Source organism: Macadamia integrifolia, chromosome 9, assembly GCF_013358625.1.
Source record: "Macadamia integrifolia cultivar HAES 741 chromosome 9, SCU_Mint_v3, whole genome shotgun sequence".
NCBI classification, from domain to species: domain Eukaryota; kingdom Viridiplantae; phylum Streptophyta; class Magnoliopsida; order Proteales; family Proteaceae; genus Macadamia; species Macadamia integrifolia.
Genome location: NC_056565.1, coordinates 2,001,699 through 2,026,529, shown reverse-complemented (window position 1 = coordinate 2,026,529; position 24,831 = coordinate 2,001,699). Strand labels below are relative to the sequence as shown.

Below are 24,831 nucleotides of genomic sequence, written 5' to 3'. Positions count from 1 at the left end.
GAAATTTTCTGTAATTACTGGTTATACTTTGTTTTGAGTGGTAGACTGGACAGAGGGAGAGGAGTTTAATCTCCCTCATTCCTGAACCTTTGGTCTTAAGTGTGTTCAAACAAAAGGGCAATTCTGGTAGTGTAGTTTGGGGCCAAAATGCAGTTACTGTGAGAAGAACCAGTTTCTTCAAACACAGTTGATTCCTATTCTTCCACCAGGTCTGCTTTCCAGAAATTTATTCTGCAGATAGTGTCTTCTCTTTTGACTTATCGTGATAGTGACGCTATGTGTTTCTCTTTCCTCTTGCGTCAGTTGTGTGTTTCTCATACCTAACAGTTGAACATTATTGGGATTGATCGAAGTAGGGCCCTTACATATTAGTAATGAATACTTGTATACTTAAAGTCTTCTTTTCTTTATATTTATAATTTTGCTTCATAATTATGTATTTATATTATATGTTAATATGTCATGATCATGATCATGATGATTGATGAATGATGATACTGGTGATTGATGATTGATGAAGATGAATATCTTGCATTGGTATGAAGTATGAACCTTTAATATTTATTTAGCATATGAGTAATAGGATTCAACTAGGATTTGAGTCAAATAGAATGGTTTTATAAAAAAATTACACAAGAACGCTTTAATCAATAAGGCGACGCCTTATCGCTAAGGCACTCTGAAAGACCCTCAAACGCCTCGATCGCTCACCTCCTTAATAACTATGGTAGGGTGTGACTTAGTGTTCAAAGTAAAACTCCTCATTCCATGTTTGCTTCTTTGGTCCTACAAACAATGAATTCTTCGGAAGGCCTGATCCATAAATAGTTTATGCACTGACCCGATGCAGGAGGATTCCCATAGGATTCCAGTGATCAAGCCAAAGAGAGGTAGACAGACCATCATCAATGTGATTGTGAATGGCCTCTAGAACAGTAGGCCTGAGAGAAAGAATCTGATGCCGGACTCAGGAGGGTCAGAAGGAACTGGAGTGGTCCATATAGGATTTGGACAGAGAAGGCCAGAATAGATCCAACTTTAACTGTACAAAACTCCAAGATCCTATCAGCTTTCATAATCTCTCCTCTGCCTATCACAGTTCATCTCAAACCTATCATCAACTTTTAGGGCGTATACAATTTTTTTCAACTAATTCAAAAACAAAGCTTTTATTGTCAGTGTTATGCCATTAATGCTCTTCAATTGCTAACCCTATGCCACCAGACTTGAGTTCTTAGATTCCTACTAATGCTTTTGTTAAAATATGTACCATGATATGGGGAGTGTCCCTATCGTGGATGAGTTTTACATTCCTGCTTTAGTTTATTTCTTTCTCTAGTTAGGATAGATCTCTACTTACTAATTAGGATAGACTTCCTATTTTATCTTGCTTGTGGCACAAGGACCTAGTTTCCTAGTTTGATTGTACTTCTTTTGAGTGTTAATAAATATTGATGGTAGGGGTGAGTGGAGAACACACTCGGCTGCTCCCCTCTTGCAGTCTCTGTTCTCTTCTTCTCTCTCAATCTCTTTCTCTCCTCTCTTACTCTCTCAAGTTACTGGTTACAGATCTTGGTTTCGTAACATGGTATCAGAGCAGTAACCAGTAGCTGTTTTGAGAGTCGTTCCAAGGTCTCTTGCTACTGGTGAAACCCTAGTTCTAGTTCTTATAAGAAGAAGAACTAGGGTTCGATGAATTTTGGTTGTAGATCATACCTGCTATTACTTCTACTGCTGTTCTCGTTGAAGAGTTCCCCCTGCTTTTGCTGCTACTGCCTTTTCTGATCTTCAATTTCCTGCTATAGTCAGAATTCTACTATTGTTGAAATCAGTTTCTGGTTCTCCTTTAGCAACATTGAAGTGTTCTGCTACAAAGAAATTTTCTGGTAAAAAAAAAAAAATTCTACAGATTTGCTACATCGAAGGGTGTCTGGTTTCCTGATCTGCTACTGCTTGAGATGGGTTTTCTTCTACTGCTGAAAACCCTAAACTGAGTGGTTTGATCTTATCGATTTGAAGGATATTCAGCTGGTTGTGTATCGATTGCAGCATACACACGCATTCTATTTGCTTCTGGTTTTATGAGTTTGAACCATCAACTGTCCAGGTTTGAAGACCGTTGCTGGTTTCGCAAGGAAGTACTGGTTTCTGCAATCGAGATGGACTGGTTTCGTAAGGAATCCATCTCAAGATGGACTGGTTTCTCGCCTGGTTTCGTAAGGAAGAACTTCTTCTTCCCTTTCTCTCTTACTGCTTGCATAACTGTCTAACTTCCTAGACAGTTACGATGTGCCTTTTGTGCTGCTGGTTACGTATATGAATCACTTTCATTGTGGTTTCCGCTGTCGCTGGTTACATATTTGGTTGAGGAGTTTTGAGGTTGAAGATAACCTCAAAATCAGAATCGTGAGTTGTCACGTTACCCCTCTTTTAGCTCTTAATTGGTTACTTATTTGACTTTCCATATTAATAGCCCTCATTTACTCCTTATTTACACATTGCCATAAAGACACCCATCTCACACGTTACCTTATTTCAAGGCATCAAAACTTCTTTTTTATTTAGTTCCCCCTTTTAACCATATCATTGACCCTCCTTTACCCTCTTATTTACATATTGCCATTGAATTATTTACCCTTTCTAGTTTACCCTTTGGCCTTGGTTTGTGATTTTAATTACAGTTTCCTTTTATTACTAAATTGCCATTCCACTTTGGAACTTGTGATTAATTACAATCGTGTCATTCCCTTTGCAATTTCAATTTATTTACCAGATTGCCACCCATCTTTGGACACTTCAGATTTACCAAATTGCCATTACTATTATATATTTTCCTATCCTAGAGCCCTGTCACCTACCATGTACCCTCTTGGACACTTTGATAATTACGATTCTACGATCACCCTTTGTTATTTTCCTATTGTGCACTTGAGTGGGTCTATGCCGAACCCAATTGGGTATTTTGACCTCGCTCCCACATCAATTGAGGATTGCATGATGTAATTACAAAATTACCATTGGATATATATATCTACCAAATTATTGCTTTGGTTGGCTCGGGATCGCCTCAATTTGGAATTTATAGTTTTTTGGGAAAATTGGTCCTTGCATGCGTGGCAATTGGAATTTATAGTTTTTTGGGAAAATTGGTACTTGCATGCGTGGCAATTGGAGTTCTCTATTTAGATTTGCTACCGTCAGGGGGAGATTGGAAATTCTCTTCTTGTGTTGCTCTTGATTATGGGATTATATGTACTGCTCATCCTTTGAGATGCTAATTATTGGACATTGTATGTCCACGTGAGGGGGAGATTGGAGTTATTATCTACTCAATTGCAGTTCTTGTATAATCTACTTTATTCTGTTACTTGGTTACCCCGGCACCCGATGTTGTTACTTGGTTACCTAAACACCCGATGCTACTACTTGTTTACCTCGGCACCTGATGCTGCTACTTACTTTCCTCGGTACCTGATGCTGCTACTTGCTTAACTCAGCACCCGATGCTGCTACTTGCTTACCCCAGCACCCTGATGTTGCTTTTTGGTCCCCGACAACCTAATGTCGATATATGCTTACCCCCACAACATATTGTTGCTGCTTCCTGCTTACTACCTGCCTTCCTTGGGAAGCACCTTTGATGCTACTGACTTTATGATGTAGATGATTAGAGTTCTCTTTGTGCTCTCTAGCGTCTACCACTACTACTCAAGACCGATGCTATGTTTAATTTTCTATTCTTGTTGGTCCAAGCTGGAAGTTTTCTTTTGATATATGTATACTCCAGCTTGAGGGGGAGTGTTAAAATATGTACTACGATATGGGGAGTGTCGTTATCATGGATGAGTTTTACCTTCCTGCTTTAGTTTATTTCTTTCCCTAGTTAGGATAGATCTCTACTTACTAATTAGAATAAACTTCCTATTTTATCTTGCTTGTGGCACAAGGACCTAGTTTCCTAGTTTGATTGTACTTCTTTTGAGTGTTAATAAATATTGATGGTAGAGAGAAATGGAGAACACACTTGGTTGCTCCCCTCTTGCAGTCTCTCTTCTCTCTTCTCTTACTCTCTCAAGTTACTGGTTACAGATCTTGGTTTCGTAACAGCTTTATTATATGATTTATAGTGGAAGGTCCTCCCCGGTGCTTCAATGACTAGAACCAAGAGTACACCAGGTGTCGTCCCTTCAGTGATTGGAGTGAAGAGTAGATCATATGATGTATAAAGAGGGATCCTCCCCAGTGCTTCGGTGACTGGAATCAAGAGTAGATCCCATGATGATGATAGTCAACAAGGCAGTTCACCAAGAGGACCTAGACTTATGACCCAAATTGTCCATGTTAGAGAATTCTATGCATAGTAACAATGTTCATGTATGCTGTAATTTCTTTTGTTCGGTTGCCATTTTCACCTCACTAAGGTTTTAGCTCACCCCGCCATTTTTCCCTACAAAACACTAAAGCATAGGTTGGTAGAGCAAGGATGGATTTGAGAAGAAGACATGCTACTTCCCTTTTTAAGTGTTTTTTCTATTTTCCATTGCAGTAGATGGATTTTGAGTTCAGTTGTAATTGACTTTACGTAGCCACCAGACATGTGATAAACAGATGATATACATATGTTGAACTGTGGACTTAAAGTAAGAAAAATTTTCTTTGCCTTTTAAATTAAGTCTTCCACTGATTTTTTATGAGAGAGAAAATGAAAGTAGAGCGGCCGTTACCACACTGCGGCCTATGGGGGCCATTAGCACCCCTTTTAACCTGGGTTTGGGATGTGACGAAAAGTCTGTAAAATCTTATGTTGATCTAATGGTCAGATTTGAAGATATGGGGTAGTCTAAAAAATACAAAGTCATCAAAAGAGTGACCAGATTTAGTAACTAACAGAAAAGAACAAGTAGGAACCAGATTTGAAACCAAAAGGTTACCAAAATAGTAAGTTGCTGAAAATAGAAACTCAGATTTAGTTACTACTTTAGAAACTCTTCCATTCTATTAGTGCTAGAAGTATTTACAACTCGGGCTTATCCAAGTTTGCTCTAGTGTCAGATATCATTTCTTCAGGTAACTTCCCCCCCCCCCCCCCCCCGGAGTCAATCTATGCCCTAGCATGCGGACATATGGAACTCCCTACCTCCTATTCAGCCATCTCATAGATAACAGCAAGATACCATTCTTTGGCTGCCGTCTGCCTCTAAGCTCCTCTTCCAAGGCTGCTTGGGACTTTGTCAGGATGCATAGGCCAGTCTCTCCTTGGCACAGACTCGTATGGTTCCCACATCACATCCCCCGCCAGAGCTTTAAGGCCTGGAGAGTCTTCACCAACTCCTTGCTCATGAATACTATGCTCATCCTCAGAGGCATCCAGGTTGACCCTATGTGCATCGTTTGTGGTAATGAGCCGGAAGATATTGAGCATCTCTTCTTCTCCTGCCCCATATCCAACTCCATATGGAAATGGGTCCTCTCCAAATGCTGGCCAACAAATAAATCTGTTCTTTCTTTCCATAGAGAATGGATCTGGATGGATATGACTTTCCAAGGAAAACAATTCGTGATCTTGTGGGAAAACTTGCCTTCTGCGCCACCATCAATCAGATCTGGATGGAGAGAAACCATAGGAAATGGACCTCAAATTCTTGCTCTTTGGATAAGATCTCCTTTGATATCAAAGGAAAAATCTCTGATCTCTACCCTTTGTAATCCTACCCCTAAGAATTGTCATATTGTAAACTCCTGGGAGCTGCCCAGCTCCATCATCAAGAATGCCCCCCCTTTCTTTCTTGGTGCTGTATGTTCCTTTCTCTTTAGTAATGAATTTTTTATTCACCCAAAAAAAGATATAGTAACTACAGAAAAAACAGCAAGTGAAAGAAAGTAAGGTCTGAAAATTGCAACTTAGGAACGAAGTAAGATGAAAGTATGGAAATAGAAATTAGAAGAAAATAGCTATACTATGGCTCTCTTTGGTTAGATTTTGATTCCGATTTCAGGGGGTGATTTAAATTTTGGAGTATGTTTAGAATGATTTTACAACCTATTTTGAGAAATATGAACTAATAGAAGTCGAAATTTGGAAATAATATGAGAGCCATTTAGGGACTTTAGTTTCTCTTTATCTTTTGTATCTTCTGTTCGCTCCCCCTTCTCTGCCACCCCTCCCCATCCCCCTTCTCTATGCAACCCCAACTCCCCCGTCCCCACCCTTGCTCACTCCCCACGCTGCCCTCTCCCCAGCCCGACACCCCTTCTCTGCACAACCTCCGCCCTACTCCCTCTCGACCATGCCCTTGTCCCCACACCCACCCTTCCTCCCTCCCTCCCCTGCCTTACCTCTTCGCTAGCCCCAACCTGCTTTCTGCACAACCCCCACTCCCCCTTCCCCAACCCTGCTCCCTCCCCAATGTGCCCTCTCCCCTGCACAACTGCCCTTCTCTGCGCAACCCCCACCCCCATCCTACTCCCTCCCCGCCATGCCCTCGTCCCTCCCAACACTGCTCCCTCCCTCTCTCCTGCCCCACTTATATCTGTAGCATACCTGCTTGCACAATACATCCTAGATACATTATAAGTAGCATATCTGCTTACACATTGCCCTATAAATAACAGATTCTGGGGAATCAGATGTTGTTGTGGTACATGTCCCACCCGGGACCTTGGCAATAAAAGCAGAAGGTGTAACTCCATACTTGAAACAGTACAGATGCCCATTTCCAAGAAAGCCATCCAAGCAAGAAAGGACAACCCCATTGTTGGGTTGCCAGAATCCACAGTCAGGAAAGGGAACCTCATCCAAACAATTTCAATTTCTCGACCAAAAAATTATTTGTAGACTTATTTTGTGAAATCGATCTAAAATCAAAATCTTAACCAGCTAAAGATATCCTAAGCTATAAAAGTGAAAACAGAAAACTGACCTTAAGAGAAGAAGAGAAGATAGAAAGAAGAATAAGGAAGAATATAGAAGGTAGAAGAAGATATGAACTAGGCTTACCCACCTAGGACTTGACTAGCATCCCACCAAGGGCTTCATTGCATCTCACAGCAAAGGAGTTCTGAATCTCGGAGAAATCAACGAGCATAAGCTTAACAAATTGTTCAAAGTGTTGGTAGTGCGTAGGATCCCTTGCTCTTTGTTCATAACTTCATGGAGCAAAATAGGAAATCCCTATGTATGCCAGGGAGAAGCCCTTGTAACTTATTTTTTCTGGATGAATAACCAATTAAATTACACAAAGAAAGAATATACAAGGGGGAAAGAGGGGAGGGAAAGGCATCAAGCCACAAGGGACAAACCCTAAGAGGGAATAAGAGGGGGGGTGAGAACAACCAAAGACTAAGCTAATGCCAAGGGGATACAATACTCAAGGGGGAGGGGGGAATCTAGAACCCAGGCTGCAACAATGTGCCTATTCCTAAGGGTATCTCAAATGTGACCCCGATTGAGGCAACCAAGCTTGGTGGAGATGTCAAAATAGATGGCACTCCAAGTCTTAACATAGTAGCAAGATTTGGAAGTCCATCTACGAAAGTTACGCTACATCCAAAGGTGGTTGATGGTGACACAAAAGGCAAGTTTTCTTGCATTATCGCAAATGGTAGAGCCAGAAAAAGCCATACCAACCCAGGTCCATTCTCTACTAAATGGGAGAAGTCGTGCTATTGGTGGGCCAACAGCAAGAGAGAATTTTTTTCCAAATGATAGAGGAGAATGGACAAGAAAAAAAGATGTGGTTGGTATCTTCAAGGCCATTCCAACAGAGTCAGCAGGAAGAGGGGACCGAGATATGGTGATGGATAAGAAAAGCTTGTGTCGGAAGACAGTCGGAGAGGGTGCACCAAGCAATAAAACTATGGCGAGGGATGTGGCCTTTGAACTAGATGATTTTATGCCTAGGGACAAGGGGGCAGGATTGAGGATGTGCTTCTAGGCCGAGGCCAAGGAGTAGAGGCCAGAAGGGGAAGGGAGCCAGGAGATCTTGTCATAAAGTTGGGGGGAATCGAGTAGATGCGCAATGATTATAATTGGAAAGAAAGGACCAGAGGGGGCAATGGATGTGCAAAGCAGAAGCATTAGTGTCCAGCACTCTAGTTTCAAGGAGACAGCAGAAAGCAGCTTTGGAGAATTTGATGCAGGATCGGATAGAACCATGCTTGGAAGGAGAATTGAGACCCCTGACATTCCATATGATCCAAGGGATCATCTAGAATGGGAATGATGGGGCTGTAAGAGCTCCATAGAGCTGGTGGGAGCATGGGAGGGCTTGGACTTAGATCTCCAGTGGTACTTATAGATGGGGGAGAGGAGAGAACTGGGGGCTTTGGGGGGTGACACTTTGGAAGCCCTAGATATCTGAGAGGATGATCTGGTAGATGAATCGCTTCTTGGGGCCAGCCTTAGTGGCGGCAAGGTTAATCGGCTTCAGATGGGCATTCCTAGAAACCACAGAGCAGATGTTGGTAGGCATTTCATCAACAATAGGGTGCTTAGGAAGGGCTTGAGCGGGCCAGAGATTCGAGGTGACCATAATCATGGAGGCAGCAAGCAGGTGAGCAGGGCAGGGGCTTATGGCAGAAGAGCCCATCATTATAGGAGGGGCTGCAGTAGCGATTGGGGCATCGGTAGAGAGGAGGGAGTCGTTAGCAGATGCAGCAGAGGGCCTAAAAGAGGAGGCCATACTGGAGAGAGTAGCGGCCACAACAGAAGACTTATAGGCGATTGCAGACAGGTGATGACCTGCAACAGATGATGCATTGAAGCCGCTAGACGAGACCATGGGGCCGACAGAGGAGGTGATGGAGCCAGAACAGGCATAGCTAGGAGATGTGGCGAAGCAGGTAGACTTAGACAACGAAGCATGCGCAACAAGGAGGTTAGGCGGAAGGCCCAACAAGGGAGGACCAGAAGTGGAACCCAGGCGTTGTATATCCTGGTGGGAGAGAGGGGCCCAACTGGAGAGATCGGGTTAAAGAGGATGGGGGATGGGGCGGTATGGATAAATGGATTGGAAAAGGATGATGGGTCGGGTTAGAGGAGGGTTGGGCAGAGATTTTTTCGGTGGATGGATAAGGAGGGCGATGGGAAGCGTGGATGGGATAAAAGGCTTGCGAGAGACAAAGTCTGGCTTGCTTGAGTCACAGAAAAGAAGAGGCGGCATGCAACACAGAGGGTTATCAGACATGGAGGTCTCAGAACCAACGAAACCAGTAGCGTGTAGAGAGGAGCTATGCAGCAGGTGATCGAACTCAGGAATGTCAGTGGCGGCGATATTAGAACTTCGAGACAAAACTTCTTCATTGGCAAGAGTAACGGAGGCGACAGCAGCACAAATATCCACAATCCTAGGAGAGGGGGATCGAGTAGATGGCGATTCATCATCAGAGTCAGACGATTGAGACAGCATGGAGAAGCGGTTTTCCCATTGGTATGTAGAGGAAGTCCAACGGATTAAGGGAGGAAGACCTGGCAGCAGGGCTTGAGGGATCTTCTTGCAGCAACAGGTTGGCCATTCGACTCCGGTTCCAACAGCGAAGGTTTTGGGCGGTGTTTTCTTCCCCTAGGAGGATTTTGCGAGACATCTAGAGAGGGAGCAGGGCAAACTACTGTCTGCTCAATATTGGGGGAGCATGGCGCTGTCTTGTGCTTGAAAGTTTTACATATAGAGCAAATGGGAGGGAGCCATTCGTAATGAACTATCTGAGAGAAGGCAAATCCATCATCGTCATGGATGGAGACCGAAGTAGGCGGGGTGCAATCAACAGAAATCTCGACACAACTCCGAGCAAAGGCTAGACGGTCTTGGAGCCCAGTGCGGTGGTCCGGTTAAAGGGGCTTGCCAATGACAGACCCGATGATGCTAAGACTTTTGGAGCACCAAAAATAAAGTGGCAGGTTGGGGAGAGAGAGACCCAAACCATAATGGATTTTAGATCTACCTTCCTAAGGGACAGATGTTGGTTCCATTGTCGCTGAAAGATTGGCTTCTTGCCAAAGAGCCAAGGACCACCATCAAATGCTCGGTACTTGTCATCTTCGCAGGTGAAGTTGAAGATAAAAATGCCGTTATCAAGGAGGTTCATGGTAAAAATGCTCGAGGATCTCCATTGACGCGATAGTGAAGCTTTCACTATAGGGAATTGAGGTCTACTCCCGAGAAAATGCCCAATGATGCAATTTTTTCATCTCTTTCTCTCTCTCTCTCTCTCTCTCTCCCTCTCTCTCTGAATCCAGCAAGCCAGAAGGGCAAAAGTCATTGATGAGAGAAGGGGGGTTGAAGGACCGGGGAAGGCCTTCACGGCAAGGTTTAGAGTGATGGGAAGGGGCTACAGTTTTCCAGGTTCGAGGGAGGTGGAGGTGAGGGGAGCTGAAGGCTGGGGAATAGTAGAGGGATCAACAGGAGAGGGGTCAGGAGTCGAGTCATGGGGAAGGGGAGGAGAGGCTGGGAGGGAGGAGGGGGCAGAGGGGGTGCTCTGGCGAGCCCTTGCAACTTAGGTCTTCTTCAAAATGGAAACTATTGTAGAACTGTATCAAAATGGAAACTAGGGGCTGGAATTTAGTCCATTCTTGGTTGAGTCCAATGGCTTGGTTTGATGCTGACCTTCTTGTTCTTCTGAACTACATCAGTCCCTGAGGCTTGTAAAAGGTGCTGTCAATGTGCAGTGATAGGCTGGAACAACTTTATTTTATGTCTCCAATTTTTTCGGTCTTCTCATCCTGGGATTCTCCAACCATAATTGGAGTCAATGATGGGTTTTTAGAAGCCTAGGTTCAGAAACTTGATTAAATTCCAAAATTACATTGATTTAACACATCCAGAATTGAAGAAAACTTAACAGCAGTAGATCAACAACTTGGATGAATGTACAATTCTGGTAGGAATCAGTAATATAACCAGTGACAACTCCTTACAATTTAGTTGAAATCCAACGGCGAGATTAGGAGTTACATCAGTAGTTCAGTACTCTTCTAGAGAGACAACACCAAAACCCTGAGGTCAATTGAAGAGTTAAGAACAGTAACTGTAAAACTAATCAACAGATCAAATTTGAAGTTTAATATCAGTAATAATACAGTAAACTAATCTTCAAAAAACAGCAGGAAAGTAATAGCTCAAGGAATTGGCTATTGATGTGAAGAGTGAAGATTTGACAGATGACCTCAGATTCAAGATCTGAAGCCGTAGAGTGGTGTAGAGTGGTCTTTGATTTCTGGATCCGAGATCAAAATTGAAATCTCAGACGTGTAGAGAAAATAACTAAGAAATTTCAGAATGTTAGGATGCTGGAAACTGAGAACAGATTCAGAACTTACTTGAATGTCAATGGAAATGAAGATGATTGAATGGAGGATACAAACTCTTCTCATTAGAACTTGTTGGAGTCCCACCAACTGAACCTTAGAATCCCACTAAGGTTTGAAGTTGATTCTCACAGTAGCATATATTTGAATCGCATAAATCGCATAAACCGGAATCTGAATAACACAGATTAAACAGCAAAAAGCCATCTTTTATTGAATAAAGATCGTTGGGTAGCAGTACCCTCACAACTATATAAATAGAAGTGAGCTTGTAGAGTCCCTTTCTGTATGGTATTCGATCATCCCCAAACTAGTATCAAATGTACTTACCAATAGGATCAACAAACCTCTAAAATATTAGAAAAATCCGCAGGCTCAATGCAATATAATAGCAGATCTCAAAAAAAGGGCATGCCCAGTGCATGAGTCCCCGCTACTGCGTGGTCTAGGGAGGGCCATAATGTACACAGCATTACCCCCTGCTTCGCGGAGAGGCTATTTCCTGACTTGAACTCGTGGCCACTTGGTCCCAGTGGAGCAACCTTACTGTTGCACTGAGGTCCGCCCACAATGCTGCCAAATAAAAAAAAAAAACCAGAAACAGGTGTTGCCAACCCTTATGTTGATAGATATCACTTCCTGTGGATAAATAGCTCCATGGAAAGCCAGCAGCAGGTGGTAGTTTTCATGTAGACAGTATAAAAGAAGAAACTAGTTTTTCATTGTTATAAACTAGATCTTCATGGTAAAAAAATGCAGCAAAAGGTGGCTGCACACCACAGGGGAGAAATATAAATAGCGTCTCCCAGAACAGAGTGGGAAAAGATTGCAACCACTGATTAAAGAGGCTCTGATACCATGTTACAATAACAGAAACAGAGAACGATTAATAACAATCTAGGAGAGAAGAGATAAATAATGAGGAAGAAGGGAGAGAGGATAGTGCAAAGAGAGAGAGAGTGTGTGTCAATGAATCCTGCAGTCATCTCCCCTCACTTATAGATAAAATCCATCAACAATTACAATACTGCAGCAAGGACTAGACTCTTTATTCTTTGTGGTAGTAGAAGACAATTAGACGACAAGTAGAAGACTGACTGGACTAAATGTAAAAAATTGGAACTAAAACTAAGTACCACAGGGTCTAGATTTCAGTAGATCTGAAATTACTCTTAGTCTGTTGGTCAGATGCTCCCCAAATTCAGCTTGTAACCTCCCCTAGGGTAGCTTTACTGACCCTCAAAAGATGATCACGATTTCATGGCAAGATTAAAAGTAATGAAAGAAATACAGATTCAGATATCAAAATTTTACAGATTTCATTAATAGACGAGGGCAGAATTATAATAATAAAATATTTCATGATCTGACAGTCAGATTGTCTCAATTTTGAATCAAGTTCCAATCTAGGGTTGATGGACATGTGCTCAAAATTTCAGATCGATGGGATGGCTGAATTGCTTAATCTAGGAAAACACCCTATACCCAACCTTCTAGAAAATGGAATCTTAAGTGAAGAACTTGAAGAACTATACTTACTTGTTGATGGTAGAAATCATAAATTGAATAGAGAAAAGAACCAACAGTACTAATGAGGGAACACAGTAGCTTGTGGAGAAGATTAATCAATCGGATCAAACATTGATTTTATCACCTTGACCAAACACAAGAAAGTCTTCACACATGAAGAGGAGCAGCAACGACGGAAATCTTCACTAATAAAATTCGCATATAATGCTTGGCCCCATTACAAACTTATATAGAAAACTCGAAAATAGACTTAGACACTATAAATGAAAGGTCTAACCCAATCCTTAACCAATAACAAAGGAAATAAACTCAAAACAGGACTAGACTTATGACTAAAACACTTAATAACAAATAAAATAAAGAAACAAAGACTGTTACTTGACGAATCCCGTATTCTTATCCCATACCATATTATAGGCACATAAAAGTGGCCCATTACAAAGGAAACACTTGAAACTAAAGGCCCAACACATATATAACCCATCCCAAAGCTTATTTCTACTAAAATAAGCCCAAATAGATCATAAAGCAGCTTCACCACCCCTTTTTAAGTCTTTTAAGATTTCAACCCCTAACCTCTCACCAACTTAAGTCACAACCACAAGGGGAACACTCAAAGTTATTAATTTAAGCCAAGAAACAAATATTTAAAGAGGCTAAAGAAAAAAAAAAAAAAAAAAAAAACATCATAAAGTTCCAAACTTTGGGGCATTACAATATGTGTACTATATTTCACCTCGAAGATTTTGTATTTCAAATACCCCAAGAGCTTAGCATTGCTTTTGTTATATCAACTAGATACTTTGTAATTATGTTGGAGTTGGCTCAGTTGACTTAAAAAGGGGTTACATTATGATCACATTGTATGTGAAATGTAATATTGCAATATACTGATTTCACAATCCACTTAATTCTGCTGCTCTGGCATACATGAGGTACATAAGACCTATTTCTGGTATTTGTGTGATCCAGGTAGAAGTGATAATTGATGGCCCAAGAAAATCGACCAATGATAACATCCTTGCAAACTTCACCATCGAAGCTAGACTATACGACACTGTGAAGTGGTATGAATGCAATGGGAATATTGATCTTCATTCCTTTAATGTGGCTTATATGGAACTTGATCCATCACCTAGTACACTTCCTGGGTTTCATGGATATGTACTAAGGGGAAGACTCCAAATGCCCAAGCTTTGGTCTGCAGAGGAAGTGAGTTATTGAGGCAGTCCTTTTCAAGTAAACTTACTGCAGAATGAAATGTTGTATATTATGTATCTTGCTTGTTGATGAGAATTCCCATTTGTGGTTTTGGTTAGTCGTGTTCTTTTGTGTTTCTATATCTGAGTACCTTTATGATAACAATATTCAACTGATTCATATTACAATGAGTTCCTTTTTCCGTGTGGAAAATATTGATACAATTTTTCATATACTAATAATACAGCAGAGATTGGTAGACATTTTTTTTCTTGTACTAAAATTGTTGGTTAAACGAGGCGGATAAGAGTAGTAGGAGGAATCAACAAGGGAATGAGGCTAACCAGCAATACTTTGGAGTCAAATCAACAAAGTAGCACACACTTCTCGACCTAATTCGATGGGGGAAGGAACAAGAAAGAAAAATCTAGCAATGAAATAAGGGAAAACTAGAACTGTCCTGGTTTTGGCCTTCACAATGCTGATATGAGAGAACCCTACTACGGATTAATCTTGATCCTTGATAGTCTATTCAATTTTTCTCTTAAAGCTAATATTTATCTTAAAGAGTAAATAAACTTCTACCAAAATAACCTTACATAAACTAAGTAGACATCCAAAAATTGAAATCTCATCACAGTGAAGCAGTTGCATGATAGAGTTTGCTTATTTAAGGATATTTTGAGATTGTTTTTTTGGGAAGTCGGTAGGAGGAGATTTGATTGAATTTCTATTTCTTGTCATTTGCTACTTTTATGTTTTTGGAGTCTTATAAAAAGTTGCAATCACCCATCAATGGGATAGTTTTGACTTTGGATGAAATTTGATTTTGAGTTTTATCTCTCACGGCTCTGGAGCTGCATGACTGCTCTGTTCTTTCTCCTTCTACTATTCTCCCCTCATTCTCCTATCTCAGGTACGCTTTATTCTCTCACTCATTTATTCTTTCTTTCTCATTCCTATAATATTTTTGCTATTACTCTCCTACTTTCCCTGCTGTGGTGATAACTTGGGCTGGGAAGAATTTGTCAAAACGTCCTGATTACCAATCCATTCGGTTTGATATTTTTGGTGTTGATTCCTCACCTCAAGGAGACTCTAACCCTAGGCTCTTGTCCCCATAAACTTACACTTTTCGGAGACAGAAGTCTGCAACTGAAACTGGTCCTTACTCTACCGCCAGAACCTGCTTCAGAGATTTTTTTTATTAAGTCACCTACTGGTGGTTCAAGGGATTATGGACTGGAGTCACAATGCTTCTAGGTTGACAATCTAAATCTGATTTTTAGTGTTGATTGGAGTTTATATGAGAGAGCTACAACACATGGGGGAAAAAAACCAGCAGTGGGTTGGTTTATTTTTTCTATCATGAGTATCTTCTTCTTATATATATTTAAGCCCTATTCTTACATATTAAATAAAATCCCTTATGTTCTGGATTTCTTTCTTTTAGAACCACCTCTTTGAGATTCCAAATTTCCCTTCCCCTTTGAAATTTAATTACCCCATGTCTTTCTTTTAGCATACCAAAGGGGTCCTAAAATGTTACCAGAATTGCCCTTGCTTTTTTATATTTGAAATTTTTTCACTTTGGTCGGCCCATAGCGGCTTAAATTAGTTTCCAGAACTCTAGGTTGCATCAATTAGTATCAGACCTGAATTTTTTTCAGTTTCTAACCTTGAGACCCTTTCACATCACCAACCATGAGCTGCACAAGTAGTATAAGGAACACAGTGAGAGTCAACAGCAGAATGACATGAAGATTAAGACCAGATTCAAGAAGCGTTCGGAAGCCATAGCAGCTCTTAGCTCCAAGATGGATTTACATTGGAATTCCTAAATATCAACGAGGGACCAAGCAGGACCGTCTACATCAGCTCCACAGTTTGGTACTTTACAGATTGCGGATGCACCTCCAAGATAGCAACCCAAGCCAGTTATTCCCCTGGACATCACACGACATTTTTTATACAGAGATTGTGGCATCAAGGTTGAGGTTCCCAAATTTGACAACAGAGAAGGAACCAAGAATTTCCTTGACTGGCTGACCGAAGTTGAGAGGATTTCCAATTACAAATCCTTCCCTGAAGATAAGAAGTGAGAGGTCATCCTCGCCAAGTTTACTGTTTATGTTTGCTCATGGGGGATGATGTGCTACAGTCAAGACTTAACAGGCAACTTGGTGATGAGGGACCCGGTCAAAATACCCTATTCGGTCCGCTTATGGACCCACCCAAACAATATAAGGCTCAAATAAAGGATTGATAGCAAGCCTTAACTAAATTGAAGTTCATAATAAGGGTGGAATACTGTAAATAATGGAACTCAACTAACAACTGGGCTTATACTTTGAAAGCGTAATCTAGGAATCAAAGAGAAAATATGGGTAGGGGATGACATGACCTAAAGACTAAAGGCATATTTCAAAATCTCGCTGAAATTTCAGAATTTCGGCCTTTTTTTTTTTTTTTTTTTTTTTGAAATAACATTTGTACAAAATTTCGGTATTTCGACTCTGTCTCGCCTGTCTTGGTGGTTTCAGTTCCATTTGCATATTTTGAAGGAAAAACGCTCCAACAAGTCTCTAATTGGCCACATCATCACACATTTTGACTTCCATTGGACTGCCATAAGATCTACACATTCAAAGCTTAGGAAAGGTAAAGTTCTTTCTCCAAAACTAGGTAAAATTTTCAGAACAATTCGACAGTTGCTGCCAAACAAAGGTGCAACTCTAAAACAATATCATGTTCAAATATTTTTGCATTTTTATGTTCTAAGCATGTTTATTAACCTTAAAATAAGTTACCCATCAAGTTTCAGGTCAAAATTTGGCCATTTGACCACCGAAATAGTCAATCAAAAAAAAAAAACCATTTTGGCTGAAATTTCTCCGAAATGAAACGAAATTTCAGTTTCTGAACCCATCGGAACACCGAAACGAAACGAAATTTCGAACCTTGACTAAAGGTATAAATTAAAGTATGAAAGACCTCAAAGCAAAGCCACAATTTGGGGGTTTGAGGTTGTCTTCAACCTCATGACTTGAACAGTAGCAGAAGACCAGCATATGACGAAGGAGAGAACTCATTCAATATTTGCCAGCTGGGTTTGATACTCCAGGCATGGAATCGCCTCTACCTGCCCTATCGCATACAACCAGAAGCAGGTCAAAAGACGAGCAATGAATGAAAGAGAGCAACCTGATTTTGGATCTAGCTGTAGGTTCAGTTTCAGATTTGGTTGCAAGTCTGTAACTCACGAGTAAAGGGTCTTCGGAAATAAAACTCTCGGGTTCAAATTGCCTATGATTAGGCAACATGCGCCAGAATTTTATGATGGATGGAGGTGTATCGAGGGAGTTTGATCCAACTGTAAAGGACAACTGTTGTCCAGAAACAGGGGATGGGGGAAGAAAAACCAGAAAAGGAGATAGGAGATGATTCGCATATAAGAAGTAGAAGAAGGGGGAAGAATCGCACACGCACAGCCACATAGGCACTAAAACACTCACTATTTCAATTCATTCTCAAAACTGCACTATACTATATCCATCAGTCACATATAAATAAAAGAAAAAGACAAATCTCAAAATGCAGACCTATTCTTCTAAGTAATAAACTCAAATTGGGAACACAAAAAATATCCTACTCTAATATACCCAAGTAAGAATAAGAGAAAGTAAAAGATCACTCCTATTATCTACCCAAATAAAAGAAAGATTACAATATCATTCCCAGAATAAATAAACCTTCCTTAAATCCTACTAGATTCCAAAAATCAATTAGATCCGATTCTTGGTCTAGGTTCCCAAAACGGGTTCGGGTAGATCCACCGAAGCGCTCCTGGATCACTTGGACCTGTCACTAATTGGGATGTTATGAAGCAGATATTCAACAAGAAATTCGGTCCTCCCAATTACAAGACACCCTCTCCGACAAGATGATCAACTTCCACCAGGGTAGTAGAGAATGTGGATACATACACCAAGGATTTTCACAAGCTGTCCTCCAGATGCAAAATCTAGGAGACGGACTCACGACTAGTTTTGAGATATATCAATGGGTTGTACACAGAGATCCAATTGGAGCTTGCTAATGGGGATTTCTGATTAGTTGACATTGCAGTTGTGTGTGCCAAGATCACTAGAGAAAAGTACAGCCACTTAAAAGAAATGATCAAGCATTCTTCAGCTTATAGGCCTATACTCAAATTGAAGATAAGTTGAGCCCCATAAAGTTGAAGAAAAGAAATCAGATGTCTCCAAAGGCTAATGGGTGGCTGAAAGGTATTGTGTTTTATAATTGTGGCCAGAAAGGCCACTTCGTACGTATGGAGTGATACAAGTCAATGTAGTCCGATACGGAACTAATACAGTCCAATATGGGACCGATACAGTCTGGTATAGATCGATATAAGTAAGATACACTTGAAGAGCCCCCTTAAAACCTGAAATCAGAAACCAAGTGAGATATGAAGCCGAAAGCAGCCAAAGGCCTTGGAAACTAGTTTTTCTCTTCAATCTGAGTCGGGGGAAATCATCTACCATAAAAACGACCCTGATCGTCACCATTTCAACAAGTTTTACGGATCTGGAGTGCTTAAATCATACACTCATTTGGACACTGCAATGCATCTTTTGTCTTTAATCTAGCTCGATGTGGTCTGCTTCGATTTTTAACTTCTATCCTAAATTTGTTTCTGATATGTTTCCTTGGACTTGCATTACTAGCAAGCATTAAAATACCTCTACAGACACTTACTTAATTCCTTTGCCCCTTAGTTTGACTTATTGTAGATTTGACTTTTTTCACCTACATAATATGATATTGTCCAACATAAAAGGAGGAATCCTTGTTGTTCCCTTGGTATTCTTGACCCAGCTAGTATTCGAGGTGTCTTTAGTAATCATGAGGGAATGATTTAGATAGTGTTTTTTATCCTTTTAGTAAAGCTTTACTACGGATTTGAAGGCAACTCTTGGTAATGGGTGTAGGAATATGTTTGTGGAAGCCGACCCTTTACTAATACTTCAATGGATGTAGGCCAAACTTAGGGAGGTGAAATTGGTGGTATCTTCCTCTTAAATAGAGTTGTGTGCTAGAGAAAATTTCCTTTTAGTACAGGATGAAATATGCCAAGTCAAAAGTAGATGAATTGATTATGGAGGTGCTGGTTGCACCTTTATCCTATGTTGTCCTTTTCTTATGGATTAAGGCCTTTACCTGTTGTTTTAGTAAACTATCTTATATTGTAGCCATTTCTTAGGCATAAATTAGTTTGGTATCTATCATGGGGAAGAAAGTAATAAGGAAAAGGCAAGAGAAATATGACATGTATTAAAGCCCAACTAAAAAGAGAAACTCATATCTCAAGCGACCATTTTGGATTTATGTCAAGTAGATCCACGACAGAAGTTATTTATCTACAAAGATCTAGAGCCTGCAAGAATGATCTCTATATGGCCTTCATCAACCTAGAAAAAGGTTCGAAATCTCGCCGAGATCTCAGTGAAATGATGCTTTTTTTTTTGTCTCAAATGATTATATTATGACCTGAAAGTCTGAAGCACCTCACCCAATCAAAGCCCTGCATGGCAATTTTATCTTGAAGACACCTCTCATAATCAAAGGAGAAGATTTCTCCCAACCAATCAAAGCCCAACATGGCAAGTTTATCTTGAAGACACCTCACACAATCAAGGAGAAGATTTTCCTAATCAATCAAAGCCCAACATGGCAAGTTTATCTTTAAGACACCTCACACAATCAAAGGAAAGGAGATCTCGGAGTCAATCAAAGACAAGCAGGGCAAGTTTATATTGAAGACACCTCACACAATTAAAGGAGAATATTTCTCCCAATCAATCAAAGACTAACATGGCAAGTATATTTTTAAGATGCCCACGGTGGGAAAGAGTATTTGTAATTTAAACTGTGATAAGCATTGTGACTCAATGCCACCTACAGTTTCCTTCTATAGAATAACCTCTTCTCATATGCATTGTAAATCTTAAATATGGAGAGGATCAGTTGGGAGAGATCTTCTCCCTTGATTGTGTAATGTGGATACTGTCCTTGTTCGTGAGGTGAAGATGTGGCAAAATCCAAGCCTTGGAGACACTTTTTAGCTTCTACAGAGCAAAAGAGGTGAGACCAGCGAGATGAGGTCGAAATAGTCTCATGAAATAAAGCACATATTTACACCATTTCGGTGAGATGCTGAAATTTCGACCGAAATTTGTGAATTTTTCTATTTCATAGGTCATTTCGTTTCGACAGAAAAAAAAACCAAAATTTCTGAGATATCGGCGAGATTCCGAACTATGTCTAGAAAAAGCATACGATAGAGTCCCTAGAGAGATAATTTGGCATATATTGGAGAAGAGAAGGGTGTCAAGTAAATATATGGATATAATTAAAGACATGTATGAGGGCGTGGTGAGTAGTGCAAAAGCCATAGGAGTTCAAGGTAGTGAGTTCCCAATTACAGTTGGGTTATATCAAGGATCAACTTTAAGCCCTTATCTTTTTACACTTATTATGGCTAATTTTAACCAAGAACATTAGCGGTGAGGTTCTGTGTTGTATTTTTTTGCCAATAATATTGGTCTAGTGATTAGTCAGTAGCAGGGATTAACGATAAGTTGGAATTATGGAGATCTACACATGTTTTAAAGTATCTCCGATACTGATACGATACCCTCTGATACGTATCTTAAATTTAGTCGATTGATACGATGATCGATACCGATACTTTAATCTTTCATCTTTAGCATATTTTAGCGTATCTCCGATACGATACGATACGATACCCTCCGATACGTATCTTAAATTTAGCCCACTAATACGACGATCGATACCGATACTTTAATCCTTACATCTACCTTAGAGTCAAGAGATCTTAAGATAATTCGATTGAAGATGGAGTATATGGTGTGTAACTTTAGCCACACAAAGATGGATAACGAAGTGGTGAAACTTGGGGGGAGAGAGAGAGATACCACAAAGAGACTATTTTAGATATCTTGGGTCAACCATAAACAGGGGATATAAAAGATGATGTTTCTCACAGAATGAAAGTAGGATGGATGAAGTGGAGAGGTGCATTTGGAATGTTGTGTGATTGACGTATTCCTCGAAAGTTTAAAGGAAAATGCTACAGGACTGTCGTAAGACCAGCTATGATATATGGGGTGAAATGTTAGGTAGTTAAAAAGCATAACATAGACAATCTGAGTGTAGCAGAGATGAGGATGTTGAGATGGATTTGCAGGAAAACTAGGAGAGAGAGTAAAGAATGATTGGGCTAGAGCTGATTTGAGAGTTGCCCCCGATTAAGGACAAGCTCCGAGAATGTCGTTTAAGGTGGTATGGGCATGTTCAACGGAGACCTTGGGATGCCCCAGTAAGGAGTGATCAGATCCATATGGAAGTTGCTAAAAGAGCTAGGGGCAGGACCAAAATGGCTATAGATGATGTTGTAAGGAAAGACATGTAGAAGCTAGCTCTCAACTCTAGTATGACTGCAAACAAAGCTGTTTGGAGGGAAAACATCTATATAGCCGATCGTTTTGTTGGATGTTCTTACAGTGTTGCTTTGTTTCTTCCCTTTTTCTCTCCTTTTTTTTTCTGTCTTCTTCTTTTATTTCACCCTTTAATTGATCCATGTAGCCAACTCCATTTAGATAATCCTTATATAATCTATAAGAATCAAGTCCCTATATAAATTTGCCTTTTAACTTTTTAGAAGCAACTAAGTTTACCTAGTGACCTATTGAAAGGACCAAAGATTAAACTATCAGTATCGGTTGCCGTATCGGTCGGCCAAATTTAAAATACATATCGGAGGGTATTCTATCATATTGTATTGGAGATACGTTAAAGATACGCACATAAATGGATATGAAATATTTTTTTATACACTTTTGCATATTAAAATATATATATATATAGATAAAAAAACTATATATAGCATGTATTATGCATAAACACTAAAATGGAGAGTATCACACTGAGAATCCAAGGTTTGTAGTTGTTTATGGGTGTGATAAGGATTTCCAACCTTGATTTCGACTATAGTTAGAGAGAAAAATGGTTGGCAGTAACTTTGGAACAAAACCCCTCTCAAAAAATCGTGTTTTACTGAGAAATGACCTATCTTGGCCATTATATAACCATAGTACACCATATCGGTATATTACCGATGTGTACCGGTACATATCGAAATGTACAGTTCACCTCAGTTTTTTATTTGCCATAGAGTATCCGGTATGTATCGTAAGATACATATCGATTCAAAAGGATTTTAAAAATTTTCATGTAGCATATCGGTAAGGGCCGATATGGTACGATACATTCCGATACTTTAAACTATAGAAAGGACTACCTCAAATCAATCCTCCAGTCATGTACTGGTTTGGTATTTTTGGGTTACCTCAGTCCACCGTTAAGGAATTTGAGTCTCTTATGTCTGCTTGCCTATGGAAAGGATCTAAATCTACCAGTTGGGCCGTTGTCTATCTTCCCAAGGACTAGGGAAGTCTTGGCTTGAGAAGAAGCAAAGAGGTTAGTTTAGCTGGTATTCTCAAGTTGATTTATAAGCTTGTGGGCATGGTTTAAGTATCTCCGATACCGATACGATACCCTCCGATATGTATCTTAAATTTGGCCGATCGATACGATACACCGAAACGATGCATGAAATTTTTAAAATCCTTTCGTATCGATATATATCCTACGATACATACCAATATGCACCAATACACTATCGATATGTACTGATACTCTTTGAAAAATATAAATCGAGGTAAAATATACGTTTCGGTATGTATCGGTACGTATCAGTGAGTATTTTTATGTATCGATCGGTATGTATCGATGAGTATCAATACATGCCGGTGAGTATCGGTATGTACCGATATAGTACGCTACAGTCATATAATGGCCAAGATGGATATTTTTTCAAAAAACACGTTTTTTTTAGAGGCTTTTGTTCCAAAGTTGCTGTCAGCCATATTTCTCTCCAACTAAAGTGGAAATCAAGGTTAGGAACAAGGATTTTACATTTATGGAACAACTACAAACCTTGAATTCTTAGTGCGATATCTTCAATTTAGTATATATACATAATACATGTTATCAATAGTTTTTTTAACAAATTTTTTATGCAAAAGTGTTTAAAAAGGTGTTTCATATCCATTTATATGTGTATCTTTAGCGTATCTTAGTGTATCTCCGATACAATACAATACCTCCGATACATATCTTAATTTTGGTCGATCGATACGACGACCGATACCGATACTTTAATCCTTGCTTGTGGGTAAGAAGAAAAGTGTCTAGGTCGACTAGGCCTTCTCTAGTCTTCTTCGCAGTGATTCTATTGGGATTACTCCTCCTATTTCTAATGTTTCTTAGGTATGGCGCGATATTCTGAAGCTTAGGCCTATTGCTCTTGGGACCATTTCCTGCTAAATAGATGATGGTGCCTCCCACCTCCCTCTGGCTTGATCATTGGCACCCTATGGGCATTCTCTTTCACTTAGTTGGTGCTAGATCCATATACAATTTAGGATTTACTAAGCAGTCCATGGCTGTAGATATCATTAGTTGTGGCGATTGGGCCCCCATACTTCCTTTCCTCTATTATCCACTGTCTAGAATGCCTTATCTTCCATTCATGGAAGGCTTAATGGTAGGGGAAATAATGTAGTTTGGTTTGCATCTTCTTCGGGCCCATTCAGCTCCAAAGAGGATTAGGACTTCATCAGATCTCATGGCCCCTTGTCTCCTTGGCGCAAGTTAGTTTGGTTCAAGTGCCACATCCTTCATCATAGTTTCACTGTCTGGCAGGCCCTCTCCAACTACCTCCCAACACAGTCTTTTCTACCGTCAAATTCCTATCTCTTATTCTTGTTGCCTATGTTGGAATGCTCTAGAAGATGTGGAACATCTATTTTTGCTTGCCCTTTTTTCTCTCTTCTATTTGGAAAGGGCTCTTGGCAAAATGCTGGCCAAGAAACCAGAGGATTCTTCCATTTGCAATGGAATGGATCTAGGTGGATATGCCATTTGCTGCTAAATCTTCCTATGATGTAGTAAGTAAGCTTTCCTATTTGGATGGAGTGTAATCTCAGAATATGGTCATCCTATTCCTTTTCTAGATCCTTCTAGCAAATTTGGGACTCTTATCTCCTTTGATATCAAGAGCAAGCGAGCTATGGTCTCCTCTTGTTGTGTTGATTCTCCAAGGAATATGCATATTGTTGTGTCCTAGGGATTGCCTCTCTCCCTTCTACAGCCCTTTTCCTCCTCTCCCTAAGGATTGGGTTTTGCATTGTTTGTACTTTAGTTCTGTTTTGTTTGTTTTTCCTCCCCTTTTTGGGTTCCTTGTATCTCCTTTACCCTTTTGGTAATGAATTTTTATTCACCCAAAAAAAAAAGTATACCTACTTTTGAGATGCATATCAAGCATAACTGATTAATAAATCTTTCAAGGGTGAGATCCTGTTTCTGAATTTTGGTAGGTTTTCATGTCCAACACTATGTGCAGGTCCACTCTAGAAACTCATAACAGCGTCCCCACTAAGCATAGTGCTAGGATTTGTTAATTTGTTAGATCAATTTGTTCTAAACACATGCACATCTCAATAAAACTCAAGTGTGCCATATACAAAATTCACCTATATAAGTATTCGGATAGGTAAAACATAGCATTCTAATATTTATTTGATGACATAACTCAAAAGGCACTCGGATAGGCTACTTGATCATATTAGATATGGTTCCTATCTAAA

The 24,831-nt window shown here is 40.1% G+C and overlaps 1 protein-coding gene across 2 annotated transcripts in view; it reads left to right on the top strand.

Moving 5' to 3' along the window:
* The window catches only part of LOC122089230 (beta-galactosidase), a 126,373-nt gene that overhangs the window by 77,984 nt on the left and 23,558 nt on the right, over positions 1 to 24,831 (top strand). For both annotated transcript variants that reach the window (XM_042658791.1, XM_042658790.1), the window contains exon 8: positions 13,805 to 14,044. In XM_042658791.1, the coding sequence (XP_042514725.1) occupies positions 13,805 to 14,044 (240 nt within the window). The remainder of the gene's footprint in view (positions 1 to 13,804; positions 14,045 to 24,831) is intronic.